This window comes from Nicotiana sylvestris, chromosome 9 (assembly GCF_000393655.2).
Source record: "Nicotiana sylvestris chromosome 9, ASM39365v2, whole genome shotgun sequence".
Lineage (NCBI taxonomy): Eukaryota > Viridiplantae > Streptophyta > Magnoliopsida > Solanales > Solanaceae > Nicotiana > Nicotiana sylvestris.
Genome location: NC_091065.1, coordinates 137,360,277 through 137,374,807, shown reverse-complemented (window position 1 = coordinate 137,374,807; position 14,531 = coordinate 137,360,277). Strand labels below are relative to the sequence as shown.

At 38.1% G+C, this 14,531-nt stretch overlaps 1 protein-coding gene across 2 annotated transcripts in view; it reads right to left on the bottom strand.

Moving 5' to 3' along the window:
* Window positions 1-14,531, bottom strand: part of LOC104220425 (uncharacterized) — a 54,029-nt gene that overhangs the window by 14,500 nt on the left and 24,998 nt on the right. For both annotated transcript variants that reach the window (XM_009771293.2, XM_070155976.1), the window contains 6 exons: window positions 14,370-14,456; window positions 14,102-14,240; window positions 8,250-8,346; window positions 8,102-8,164; window positions 7,804-7,913; window positions 391-495 (listed from right to left, as the gene is read on the bottom strand). In XM_009771293.2, coding sequence (XP_009769595.1) covers window positions 391-495; window positions 7,804-7,913; window positions 8,102-8,164; window positions 8,250-8,346; window positions 14,102-14,240; window positions 14,370-14,456 — 601 coding nt within the window. The remainder of the gene's footprint in view (window positions 1-390; window positions 496-7,803; window positions 7,914-8,101; window positions 8,165-8,249; window positions 8,347-14,101; window positions 14,241-14,369; window positions 14,457-14,531) is intronic.

Sequence of the window (14,531 nt, the reverse complement as noted above, 5' to 3'; positions counted from 1 at the left end):
ACAACAAATCAATGATCCCATTCCTTTATTTGTCTTATCCTGCATCAGCCTCTGCTGCCCATCCAAACTCTAAAGCCTAGGACCAGATCTTAAAATCATCAAATGGTTTCAAAGGTAAATTATTGTCCATTATATTCAAGCTAATAGTTTAGACCAGCTATCACACTAATACACATCGAGGCAAGAAAAACAGCTACTAAGAGCTATCTAAGAAACTTCTGATCACACAATGACATTGAGAACAAGAATGATAAAGCACGTAAATTAAATCCTGTATTTCACTAATGCAATTGGTAATGCTGTCTCAAAAGGATTTCCAGAAACAACATTGTCCGGCAGAAAAATCTCTCGAAAAAAAAGATCGCCAGCATAAAAAAGGATTTTTATTACCAAAGGTGTTTCACCCTGTACTTCATCAGCTAGAACATGCCCAGTTATTAACAAAAGTGAGTAGAGCTCTTCCAATGTTTGAGTTGGATCACTAAAGCCTCTGCCCTACACATGACAAGAAGAATGTTAGAAAGAAAGCAGAAAAGACCAGTCAACTTGTAATCAGTTGTTGACTGCTGAATATGAACATAATGTTATAGATTAGCATTGTTACACTCCGCTAAGAAGAGATTAAGAATGAGAATTCCACCTCCATTTAGAAGAATAGATCACCTTAGCCTTATGGCTTAGAGGCATACATAAATCACCACAGAAAGAGACAAGGACGTTTAAAGTAATGAAAGAGAAGTAAAAAGTGGCAGTAACTCAGTCTCTGCTCCACCCAACGACCACCCTTGAGGTGGGAGAATGTTTCTTACGCCTCAGCAACATATACACGTGTACATATAATCAGCAGAAGTGTAAGACTGTGCAAGTGAAGGGATTTCAAGATCCCTATGGTAGAAAAACAAGTGATTACAGAGAGAAATGGGAAAATTGCCGATTAGGTGCTCAATAAATTCTGGAAATATTGCCGACAAGTTGTTGATTAGCATGATTTGAGGAGACTTGATTTAGAAGTGTCGATTAGCATGATTTCAGGAGATTTGATTAAATTTAGGAGATCAGATTTTATTCTGATTTTATTTTATTTGATTTGATTTGATAGCTGTATTGATTGTATAGATTTATTTTATTTCCTTAATTAGCATTAGGAGTTTTGTATAAATTCTCTTGCTCATGGGATGTAATCATACACAGAAATACAAGAAGACTTTTCTTCTTCTCAAAATCTACATGGTATCAGAGTCATTGCTGCCTTTTTGAGGTGAGTTATCTCCCTCGCAGCACTAGGATTCCTTTTTTATCAAAAAGGTTGAGTTTTCTCTCTCTTGGTCGTCCACAATACAAACTCCTTCCGATTTCCTTTGATTGGGCTGAAATATGGAGACATTGAAGGATACGATTTTTGGAGAAATCTTGTCTTCGGATGAAATTCAGCTTCTCCGTCGCTTCCTAGCCAAACTTGACTCCGCTAGTGTTGCCACATCCAATCATATGCAATCAGGTACAGCCTTTGTTGCTCACCTTAATTCTTGATTGTTGACTCTGGTGCAAATAGACACACGAAAGGCTATTCCAAAGGCATTCAAAATTTTCTCCGCGTCCCAAAGGAGCTAATATTAAAATAGTCAATGGTTCTTTAACACCTATCTCTGGAACAGGTTGTGTCATTTGTACTCTTAATATTAAACTATCATCCGTGCTCCATGTCCCTGAGTTCCATCACCACCAAAGCTCTAAACTGTAAAATCGAGTTCTTTCCCGATCAATGTATTTTTTAGGATCTTCAAACAGGGAAAAGGATTGGCAATGGTAGATTGCGTGATGACTTGTATATATTAGATGTGATTCAAACTCTGATCACGCCATTTTTGGGGAAGTAAGGATGTCAACCAAGAAATAATACAACGGCATAGACGGTTAGGACACCCATCATTCTTTGTTTTGAAGAAGTTATATCCCGGTTTGTTTTCAAGGACTCGAGTTGAATCTTTGTTCTGTGATGCGTGTGAAATAGAAACTCTTATCCTGTGAGTGATAATAGAAGCACAACTCCGTTTATGACTATTCATTCTGATGTATCCAGGGCCCTACCCAAACTGTTTCTTTGTCTAGTAGTCGATGATTTGTTACTTTTATTGATTGTTGCACTAGGATGACTTGGGTATATTTGTTAAAAGCCAAAAGTGAAGTTTTCTCTTATTTTCAGTCATTTCATAAGATGATTTGTACTCATTTTGATGCCAAAATAAAAACCTTGAGAACTGACAATGGCAGCGAATATTAAAGGAAGACATCATATACCCAACGTCCACGCTAACATTAAAGGAAGACATCATGGCGGCCTTCAACAACTTCCATTCTCAGGAGATGTTTGAGAAAAGCTTCAATGGAACATATATACCTTTGATTCCAAAGAAGACAGGTGCGAAAGAATTGAGAGGTTTCAGACCAATCAGTCTGATAGGGAGCTTCTACAAATTGCTCTCAAAAGTCTTAACCGAAAGACTTAAGAGGGTGGTAGGGAAAATTGTCGATGCTCAACAAATGGCTTTCATCAAAGGAAGACAAATAATAGATGCAGTGTTGATTGCCAACGAAGCTGTGGATTCAAGAATAAAAAAGAAGGAACCTGGAATCTTATGCAAATTAGATATTGAGAAGGCCTATGATCATGTAAATTGGAGCTTCCTACTCAGAATGTTAGAACTAATGGGTTTTGGGCAGAAATGGAATAGATGGATGAAATTTTGCATATCTACTGTAAAATTCTCCATTCTCATAAATGGATCTCCTAAAGGTTTTTTCCATTCACACAGAGGTCTAAGACAAGGTGGTCCTTTATCTCCCTTTCTATTCATTATAGCCATGGAAGGATTGAACAACATGATCAAAACGGCTAAAGTCAGTGGATGGGTTAAAGGTTTTGAGGTAAACAGGAGTGGGACAAACAATCTAGAGATCACACATCTCCAATATGTTGATGATACTCTAGTCTTCTGTGATGCCGAAAAGGACCAACTTAAATTCCTAAGAATCATTTTGGTCTTATTTGAGGGAGTCTCAGGATTACACATCAACTGGAGAAAGAGCAATATATTTCCCATTAATGAAGTTAACAACATGGAGCAACTGACACAGATATTGGGAGGAGAAGTTGGGTCCCTACCAACTGTTTACCTTGGGATGCCTCTTGGCGCAAGATCCAAATCAAAAGAAATCTGGAATTCAGTCATAGAAAAGTGTGAGAAGAAGCTGTCAAGATGGAAATCACAATACCTATCTTTGGGGGCAGGCTAGTTCTAATCAACTCAGTATTAGACTCACTTCCTACTTATATGATGTCTTTGTTCACAATTCCAGCAGGCATTTTACAGAGATTGGACAAACTCCGAAGATCGTTCCTTTGGCAAGGTAATAAGGAGAAAAAGGTCTTCCATTTAGTTAAATGGAAGACACTCACAATGGATAAAAAACAAGGTGGTTTAGGAATAAGGAATTTGAAGAATCATAGCAAGGCTCTTAGAATGAAATGGTTATGGAAGTACTCTCAAGAACCCCAATATTTATGGGGCAAAGTGATCAAAGCAAAGTATGGTGAGGAAAATAACTGGGTGTCAAAAAAAGTCAGAATATCATATGGAGTAAGTGTGTGGAAATCCATCAGAGAACTTTAGCCTATAATGAAGAATCACTCCTCCGTAAGAGTGAACAACGGAAGGAACACATCATTCTGGAATGATAATTGGTTAGGAAACGGAAGCTTAAAGGAAAGATACCCCGATATGTTTGGTTTAGCACAAAACCAGCATAAGACAGTAGCTGATATGAGGAGTCATCAAGGATGGGAAATCGCTCTAAGAAGACAGTTGAATGACTGAGAGATAACAAGATTAGCTGACCTTTACAAAGAGCTGGAAGCATTTAAAGGATAACAGGAAGGTTTTGATTCACTTTGGTAGAAGAGGCACAACAGAGGGGTTTACCGGGTGAAGGATGCATATAAGATTTTGAATCATAATAATCAACAGGTGGACCCATGGCCTTGGAAACATATATGGAAAACAAAGATTCCATACAAGGTAGCTTGCTTCACTTGGCTACTAGCAAAGGAGGCGGTATTAACCCAGGATAATCTCATAAAAAGGGGAATTTCTCTGTGCTCAAGATGTTTTCTGTGCGGGGAAAATGCTGAAACTGTCACACATTTGTTTCTACATTGCAAGATTACAGACCAACTATGGAAAATCTTTATTAGTTTTAGGGGTATTTCATGGTCAATGCCATACAGGCTTAAAGATGTCCTTTATAGCTGGGAAGAAGCTGGAGCTGAAGCAACTAGTAGAGATAGATGGAGGACTGTCCCGGCTTGTATCTGGTGGACAGTTTGGAGGAAAGGAACAATAGATGTTTTGAAGATAGAAGCAATCCAGTGCAGAAGATCAAACTCAATTGTATTCTTCTTTTTTGTTTTTGGTGCAAACAGATTTACATAGAAGATACATTGACAATCATAGACATACTAGGATCTTGCTAGGTCTCGAATTAGAACATCTACTAATCCTCTCCATGTAAATCTGGTTTTCAGTGCAACCTATGTACTGATGTTTTTAATATATACAATAGTTATCAATTCAAAAAAAAGATTTGGTGCTTATTTGGAGTCCAATGGGATAGTCCATCAGACTAGTTATCCTTACACTAGTGCACAAAATGGGGTCGCTGAAAGAAAAAATAGGCATTTGTTAGAAGTAGCAAGATCTCTTATGTTCATCGTGCATCTACCAAAACCTTATTGGGGGATGCTATTCTAGCGGCTGCCTATCTTATCAACAGAATGCCACTTAAACCCCTCAATTTTCAAAGTCCTCTGGAAACGTTAAAGGGTAAGAATGAATATATTGTTCCTCCAAAGGTGTTTGGGTGTGTTTGCTTTGTCCGCACTAGAAATTCTGGGAAACTTAATCCTAGAGCTATAAATGTTTTCATTGGGTACTCCGACACAGAAAGGTTACAAATGTTATCATCCTCCCTCTAGGAGATCTTTTGTTAGTGTGGACGTTACCTATCGAGAATCTGAGCCTTATTTCAATATTACCTCATCACCTCTTCCGGGAAAGAGCAGTAAGGAGGAAGAGGTGATTCTAACTAGTTCCATTACTGGACCTCTAGATGACACTGTCACAGGGGAAAGTGAAATTGGAGAAAGAATTCAGGGGAAGACTATTGGGCGTTTGGATAGGCCTGATTTGAAAACTTACTCAAGAAAAATAGAGCAGAAGAAGTCATCATACAATCTACCGAAGCTGAACCGTCTTCTACTTGTGAGTTATTTACATTTTCTAATGAGTTAGATGAACCTATTGCTCACAGAAAAGGAGTCAGATCTTACACCACCAAACACGCTTTATCTAATTCTGTATCCTATAATTCTTTGTCTTCCTCCTATAGAACATTTGCCTTGTCTATTTCTTCTATGTTTATTCCCCAAAATTGGGCTCAAGCTTTTGTAGATCATAAATGGAAGCAAGCTATGATTGAAGAAATGAAGGCCTTGTCAAAAAATGAAACTTGGGAACTTGTCACTTCACCACCGGACAAGAAGTTGGTTGGTTGCAAATGGGTCTTCAATGTGAAGCACAAAGTTGACGGCTCAATTGAATGATTCAAAGCAAGATTGGTGGCTAAGGGATTCACTCAGACTTATGGAGTGGATTATCAAGAGACATTAGCCAATGTTGCTAAGATGAACACTGTTAGAATTCTTTTATCTTGTGCGGCTAATCTTGATTGGGACTTGCAACAATTTGATGTGAAGAATGCACTTAGAAAAAGAGTTGTATATGGAGATTTTCTGGATTTGATATTGCACAGGGTCAAGCAAAGGTATGCAGATTGAAGAAAGCCTTAGACTGAAGCAATCCCCCAGAGCTTAGTTTGACAGATTCAGCAAAGCAATGATCTCCTTCGGTTACCAACAAAGCAATGTCGATCACACCCTCTTCATAAGACATCAAACGGGTAAACTCTCTCTTCTCATAGTTTATGTTGATGACATAGTAATGACGGGAGATGATAAAGAGGAAATGTCTCGATTGAAAAAGTTGTTGGCACATGAATTTGAGATCAAAGATATAGGAAAATTGCAGTACTTCTTTGGGAATTGAGGTTGCTAGATCCAAAAGAGGAATCTTTATTTCTCAAATGAAGTATATTTTAGATCTCTTGAAAGAAACCGGTATGACAGGTTGCAGACCCGCGGAATCGCCCATTGAAAGCAATCACAAGTTACAAAGCAGAGTTGGAGATGATAAGGAGAGATATCAGAGGCTGGTTGGAAGACTCATTTATCTCTCCCAAACTAGACCAGACATAGCCTATTCAGTTAGCCTGGTGAGTCAGTTCATGCATGGTCCCCGAGATCCTCATATGCAAGCTGTCTTTCACATTTTGCGGTATCTGAAGTCTGCTCCAGAGAAAAGTCTACTTTTCTCCAAACATGATCACCTCCAAATAGAAGCCTTTAGACACGGATTGGGCTGGATCTCTAGATAACAGAAGACCAACATCCGGTTATTGTACGCTCGTAGGAGGAAACTTGGTTACTTGGAGAAGCAAGAAGCAAAATGTAGTTGCTAGATCAAGTGCGGAGGCAGAATATAGAGTTATGGCCCAGGGTGTTTGCGAACTACTTTGGCTACAAAAGCTACTACAGGAATTAAGACTTTTTGTAAAAGGAAAACTTTCCTTGTACTATGACAATAAGGCTGCCATCAATATAGCTTATAATCCAATCCAGCATGATCGAACAAAGCATGTGGATATTGATCGATACTTCATCAAAGAAAAAGTTACAACTGATGTCTTGAGTTTGTTTCATGTGCCATCGGAAAAACAGCTAGCTAATGTGTTTACCAAAGGTCTCAACAAGCGAACTTCCCATATTTTGAGTTGCAAGTTGGGCATGTGCGACATCTTGCATCAATTTGAGGAGGAGCGTTGATTAGCATGATTCAAAGAGACTAAGGAGACTTGATTTAGGAGTATTGATTAGCATGATTTCAGGAGATTTAATTATATTTAGGAGATTTGATTTTATTCTGATTTGATTTGATAGTTGTATTGATTGTATAGATTTATTTTATTTCCTTAATTAGCATTAGGAACTTTGTATAAATTCCCTTGCTCATGGGATGTAAACATACACAGAAATACAAGAAGCCTTTTCTTCTTCTCAAAATCTACACAAGTCAACAAATAATTAAATAAAAAGAAAGAGTTTAGCAAGTCAGCATTACCTGTATGAAGAAAATACTGAACTAGCAAAAACTCATAAATACAGTAATACTGGACATGCATTTGATTTAACAAGATTGACTCTTCTAACATGAAAAAAAGAGACTTCATAGGAAGGTAAAGAAGAAGAAAAAAGACAACACCAAACCCAAGAAAAAGGGAAAAGGAGTAAAGATCACCTAGGGAGGAGCTTGGAGATCAGAAATTCTAGACAATATTAGTGGATCAACAATTAAACTCCTAGATGATAATATCACTTCCCAAAAATAGAAAAAGGCAGCAGGGCAATTGAATTTCACATGTGACGATATTTCAAAAATACCAATTTTCTGTTAGGAACTCAAATATTTGAATTAATAACTAAAATACTGAGAAAACTAGATAATCCTCAGAAATATAAAAAGGTAATAAGTTGAAAGATAGATTCTGAAAGGGAATAAGTTGCTATGCGAATGTACAGCCTGAGTGACCTTACAGCTCCCAGGTTAAAAAAAAGGTTTAAGGTGACAGTACCTGATGTAGACGGGCAAATTTCTCAGAGAAGAGTCTTGTCAGTAAGGGAACGGTAACATTAATAGCTGCTCGAGCAATAAGTGCATATGAACTTAATCTTTCATCCATGGCTAGAAACAACAATAAGACAGAACAAGAAATAAGTGCTATAAATGGAAGAAAAGAAAAAAGGAAATAACTACAACGACGAAGGATAACAAAGTAAGAAGACATAACTGAAACGTCAAAATAGACATCAAGAAAGAGGAAAAGAAGAAAGAATCTTAAATAAATTAATGAATAAAGTATATTTAACTACCAGCAATAGAAGCCTGAAGATAATCAGCCTCATTCTCATCACTGAAAGCTGATGCAGAAGCAGCTACACAAGAGATCATGTTACAGAATGACCAAGACAAGAAAAACTTTAAATCAAAAATTTATATTCGTATTAGATCTAGAATTACCTCTTAACTCAGACTCTACTATCAGGGCAAAGAGATGAGATGCAGCACTAATCCCTTCTGAAGGAATAAACGCATGGCTAATAGAACCATCCAAAGGCTGAAAATGTTGTACATAATATACATAAAAATAAGAGTCCGGATATGTGAAAGACTATACGTGTGCATGTGTGTGTATATATGCATCGCATGCACGCACACACACACATATATACACATGGACGCATGTTATATACATGCATATATTTGTATGTGCATGTCTAGTACATGTACGTATATATCATGATCTCCATCTGAAAAGTTGCATTTTACATATTGACTATGGCATTTCATCAACATAACCATACTAGGCCATGATTGTCCTATGCGATAATTAGTACTATAAACTTTTAATCTTCTAAATTTTAGAAAAACAACAACAACTACCCAGTAAAATCCCACAAAGTGGGGTCTGGGGAGGGTAATGTGTACGCAAACCTTACCCCTACCCCGATAGGGCAGAGAGGTTGTTTCCGATAGACCCTCGGCTCAGAAAGACGGAAATAAAAAACAAGAAAAGACGAAATAAAAAAACAAGAAAAGATGAAATAAAAAACAAGAAAAGACAAAGTGAGAGAGAGAGTGCACCACCAACATACTTGCATCCTGTGGCAAAGAAATTCTAAAACAGGCTCAGGCACTGTGAAGCCTGAAGATATACCTTTAAAGGTTTCAGAGTCATCAAATTCAGCATCTCAAGGAAACTAAATCAATTGTGAAGGTAAAACCCGCACACAACCAGATCTCTGTACACCTAAAACTGCTAAAACAGCCCCTTACTTCCAACCCCTCCCAAAATATTTATTAAAAAAAATAATAACAATAATAATAATATTAATAAAGAGAAACAGAGAGAGAGAGAGAGAGAGACTAAACCACTTTAGTAACTGTTAAAATAAAATGCAATCCTCTATGGGATTGGATTTATGAATTGTTAATTTACAAGTCAATACTTCACTTTCTTGGTTTTTTCTTTATCAGGTGCTTGTTGAAATGTCCTAAAGACTCAGGAATTTATTTTTCCTTTTATTTTAATATGGCAACCTTATTTCTGCAAAAAAAAAGGACCTTATGCAGGAGCCTAACATGTTTTTTCCCTCTTTGTTACCTTAGTGACTGAAACCCCAATGCCCATGGTTGGAGGTGGAGGGCCCTTACTATCCCTCTCTTGTTAATTCGTTTTCTTTTTTTTTCCTTTCTCTTTTGTATTGTAAATCTACAAGAAGCACAACACTGTTGACTTCAGCATGGCTTGCGCATTTTTGTATCATTAAAGTTTTCATACATGCATGGCAGTACTAGCTCCTGTTGTTAATGTAAGTTCCTCTAGCTGAGAAGGGAAACAAAAATCAATTGTCCTAGCAATTCAATCGCGAAAGAATCTTAGCGTTCAATCCGAACCTTAAGGCAATGAGTGAGGTGACCACTACCTTCATAAAACCCTTTTGAATTCTTTACACAACCCATGTGGAACAACAATATAACTCAACACAAACAATGGGGACAGCATAAAAGAACTTCATGGAATTTGAAGAGGTTGCAAAAAAAGAAGAGATAGCTTGGAGACAAAGGTCCAGAGCCCTGTGGCTGAAAGAAGGAGACAGGAATACTAAATTCTTCCAAAGGACAGCCAATGCGCATAAGAGGTACAACAATATTGATCAGCTAGTGGTTAATGGTGTAACACTGGAGGATCCAACTGCGATAAAAAGGGAGATAGTCAGGTTTTACCAACACCTCTTTACTGAATCAGAAGCATGGAGACCAAATTTCAACATGATTGATGGTCCTGAAATCACAGAACAAGAGAAAGAATGGCTCCAAAGGCCTTTTGAGGAGCAGGAGGTCCATGAATGCATTAAACTTTGTGCTATTGATAAAAGTCCGGGGCCTGACGGTTTCAGTATGGGTTTTTACTCCAAGTGCTGGGAAATCATCAAGGGAGATATAATGCAAACCATCCAGAATTTCCACAATCAAGAATACATTGGAAAAAGTCTAAATGCCAGCTTCATAGCTTTGATTCCAAAAAAGAATGGTGCAAAAGAGTTAAAGGATTACAGGCCAATCAGTTTGATAGGCGGTGTATATAAAATCATCTAGAAACTCCTATCAGAAAGGCTCAAATCAGTGATCTCAAAATTGATTGGCAAACATCAAATGGCTTTCATCAAAGGAAGACAAATAATGGATGCTGCTCTTATTGCCAATGAGTGTGTTGATGCTAGAATGAAGGAAAAGAAGCCTGGAGTCCTGTGTAAACTAGACATAGAAAAAGCCTTCGATCATGTGAATTGGAACTTCTTGACAAACATGTTGAAGAAGATGGGTTTTGGTACAAAGTGGATTAACTGGATCAGATTTTGCATAAGCACAGCAAGATTTTCAGTGTTGGTTAACGGGAGTCCAGAAGGTTTCTTTCCATCATACAGGGGTCTAAGACAGGGGGATCCGTTATCTCCTTTCCTATTTATTATTGCTATGGAAGGGCTGAATAATATGCTTCAAACAGCCCAACAGAATAACTGGATCAGGGGATTCAAGGTTAGCAACAGACAAGTGGGAAGTTCGGAGATCACTCATCTCCTTTATGCAGATGACGCAATCATTCTTTGTGATGCTGAGACAGATCAGATAAGGATGTTAAGAGTAGTCTTGACAATTTTTGAAGGGATATCAGGACTCCACATAAACTGGAGGAAAAGGTTAATATATCCGGTTAATGAACCTCAACAAATTCAGCAGTTAGCTGAGATTCTTGGAGGTGAAATAGGTACCCTCCCAACTGTTTATCTTGGAATGCCTCGGGGGGCAAAAAGTAAATCCATTGATATATGGAGCGGAGTTCTGGAAAAATGTGAGAAGAGGCTTGCTAGGTGGAAAAGCCAATACCTCTCATTAGGAGGTTATTAGTGCTTATAAACAGTGTGTTAGATGCTCTCCCTACATATATGATGTCACTGTTTCCTATCCCGGTAAAGATAGAAAAAAGAATGGATTTTTTAAGGAGAAACTTTCTATGGCAAGGCAACAAAGTTAGAAGAGGGTTCCATTTAGTTAAATGGAAAACTGTCACCTTAAGCAAAAAACAGGGTGGCATGGGAGTTAAAAATTTGAAGAAACAAAATCAAAGCCTTCTCATGAAATGGCTCTGGAGATACACAAATGAAGAACACTCATTATGGAGGAGGGTAATCACAGACAAATATGGTGAGGAAGGACCCTGGAAAACTAAGGCAGTGAACAATGTCTATGGAGTAAGTGTTTGGAAGACCATCAGAAATTTGTGGCAGATTTTTAGCAATAAAATCAATCATAGAGTGGGAAATGGGCAAAAAATCTTCTTCTGGGAAGATAATTGGATGGGGCCGCAACCTTTGAAGACAATGTATCCAGACATTTTCATTATAAACCAGCAACAGAAGGCCACCATCAATGAAGTTTGGTCTGTCCAAGGGTGGAATCTCACCTTTAGGAGATTATTGAATGATTGGGAAATCATTAGAATTGCAGACTTCTTCAACACAATCAATCAATTCACTGGTGTCACCCAGAATGATGACAAGGTTTGGTGGCAGGGACACAAGTCAGGTAGTTTCTCTGTTAGATCTTCTTATCAAGCGATCAATCAAACTAACGTTATAACTGAGTTTTGTCCCTGGAAGCATATTTGGAAAGTAAAAATTCCTTATAAAGTGGCATGTTTTGTTTGGCTGGTAGCTAGAAAGGCCTGTTTAACAGAGGATAACCTGATGAAAAGGGGTCTACCACTCTGTTCCAGATGTCATCTATGCGGAAGGGAGGCAGAAACTATTAATCACCTTTTCTTACATTGTTCAGTGACAGTACAAGTTTGGAATATATTTCTAGCACTAGCAGGGGTACACTGGGTCATGCCAAACAACACAAAGGAAATGTTGTCATGTTGGAATAAAGGGAGTAGTCCCTTAGCTCAGAAGAACAGATGGGATTTAATTCCTGCTTGCATATGGTGGTCTATTTGGAAAGAAAGGAACTCAAGGTGTTTTGAAGACAAGGGCAGCTCAATTCAAAAGATAAAAACGGACTCTTTGTTGTTGTTTTATTTTTGGTGTAAGCAGGATTATATAGAGGATCCAGAAGCTATAATAGATGTTCTAGGATCCCCGTAATAGGATAGAAAGTTTAGACGTATATTTTGGTACAACCTCCTGTAATTATGGCCAGCACAGCCTTTGTGCCTTTTGAATATATAAAACTGTTATCATCTCAAAAAAAAAAAAAAAAAGAACTTTATCCTTCTCCATCATGACATGTACTTAAAATGGAAAATGCTCCTAAAGCATACAACAATAACGACAACAACAACAAAAAACCCAGTGAGTTCCCACAAGTGGGGTTTGGGAAGGGTGTGTACGCAGACCTTATCCCTAACTTGGGAAGATGGAGAGGTTGTTCCGATAGACCCTTGGATAAAGAGGCAACAGGTGGTAACAACAACAACAAGATATTAAGAAAACCGAAGCGAAAGAATGCAATCAAAAAGTAGGTAGTACCAGCAGTCTAAAAATAGAGAGATACCATGCTAACACTAATGCTACCTATCTGAGAAAGAAAAAGGGAAACGCTCGACTGCCTGCTAACCTTCCACCCTAATTCTCGACCTCCACACCCTCCTATCAAGGGTTACGTCCTCGGTAAGCTTCAGTTTGCGCCATGTCCTGCCTAATCACCTCTCCTCAATACTTCTTTGGCCTACCTCCACCCCTCCTCATATCCACCAATGTCAACCTCTCACACCTCCTAACTGGAGGCATATGTGCTTCTCCTCTTCAGTTGCCTGAAACATCTCAGCATCGCCTCTCGCATCTTTATCCTCCAGAAGGGCCATCCCAGCTTTTTTCGAATAATTTCATTCCTAATCTTATCTAACTTGGTAGCCCGCACATCCTTCTCAGCACCCTCATTTCAGCTACTTTAAAGGAGTCCAACAAGAAAATGCTCCTAAAGCATGATTTTGGAAAAAAAACAAAAATAAGAAATCGGACGGCCACTCCAAGATCAAATGGTGTTCTTGGAAAATTGGTATTTGGGAACAAAGAAACAATTCTCCAAACCTTTAGATAGTTCAAACAGCAATATTTGCCAGACTCCAATAGAAAGAACTCTGCTCAAAAATACTTTACATATATTGCCCCCATGCAGACTTCTTAGGTCCTTGTTTGCCACAGCATAATGTTCCCTCTTCCGCTATAACAAATAGGTGTACTAGGATAAGTCTAGCAGAGAAATTTAGAAAGCCTAGAAAAGTGGCATGTCTGTTGGGGCTTAAAGTGTTGCACAAGCTTTGGTAAAGAGGGGAAAAAATGGTACATGTGTAACATATGAAAACACATCAGCAAAACAAACACCAACTATATGGACAACATAATTGGAAAAACTGCAATGAACTGAAATATGTGATTCAAATTTTAACACCATTTTAAATTTTTTATTAAAACGTAAAGATGCAGCTCTAACTATTACATTTAGCAATTAGTTTCTTATACTTAATTTAAAATTTGTGTCTAATCACTAACATATTCATCTATACATCTTATTGATTAAAATACAGCTTCACGAGCAACATTTAATGTTTAGTGCCACTCTCTTCAAGGGGGAGCCCCTGATCGCATGGGCACACACACACTAGTGTCTTGGTACTAGCACTGAAACGTTAAATAAGCGAGACGAAGCACCCAATCTATGCTGCACATAACTTCAGTGCTTAACCTTGAATAACATCATAAGCCCATAATTTTTCCAGTAACATCAGTGAAAGCTGTGTAAAGAAATACCATTAGAAGTGTAGTCCAAGTGTCCAACAAGATATCACGTGCAACCCAGCTCCACGTCTCCTCTTCAGTGTGGTTTGCCATAAGGTCTTTAATGACTTCACACATCAGCGCGGACAACAAACTAAGAGTGCCATACGGCCTGAGCATTAAAGTATAGTAGATGTGATTGACATAATCAAATATTCTCACCAGAGAAAAGCTGATGGTTAACCACTAAACTGCAAAAATAAAGCATGAGGCTTGATGGTAACAATGATATATAAATGACCTTATAGACTTCAGCAGTTCATCAAATACTAGCAGGGTGGTTACAGTAGCCATGTATAGTAGCGCTCGGCATCCGTCAAGCAATTCACTAGACAAATTGAAAAATAGGACAGGCATCATCTTACACATTAATAGACAATAGGCGGGCATCGTGCTAATACTA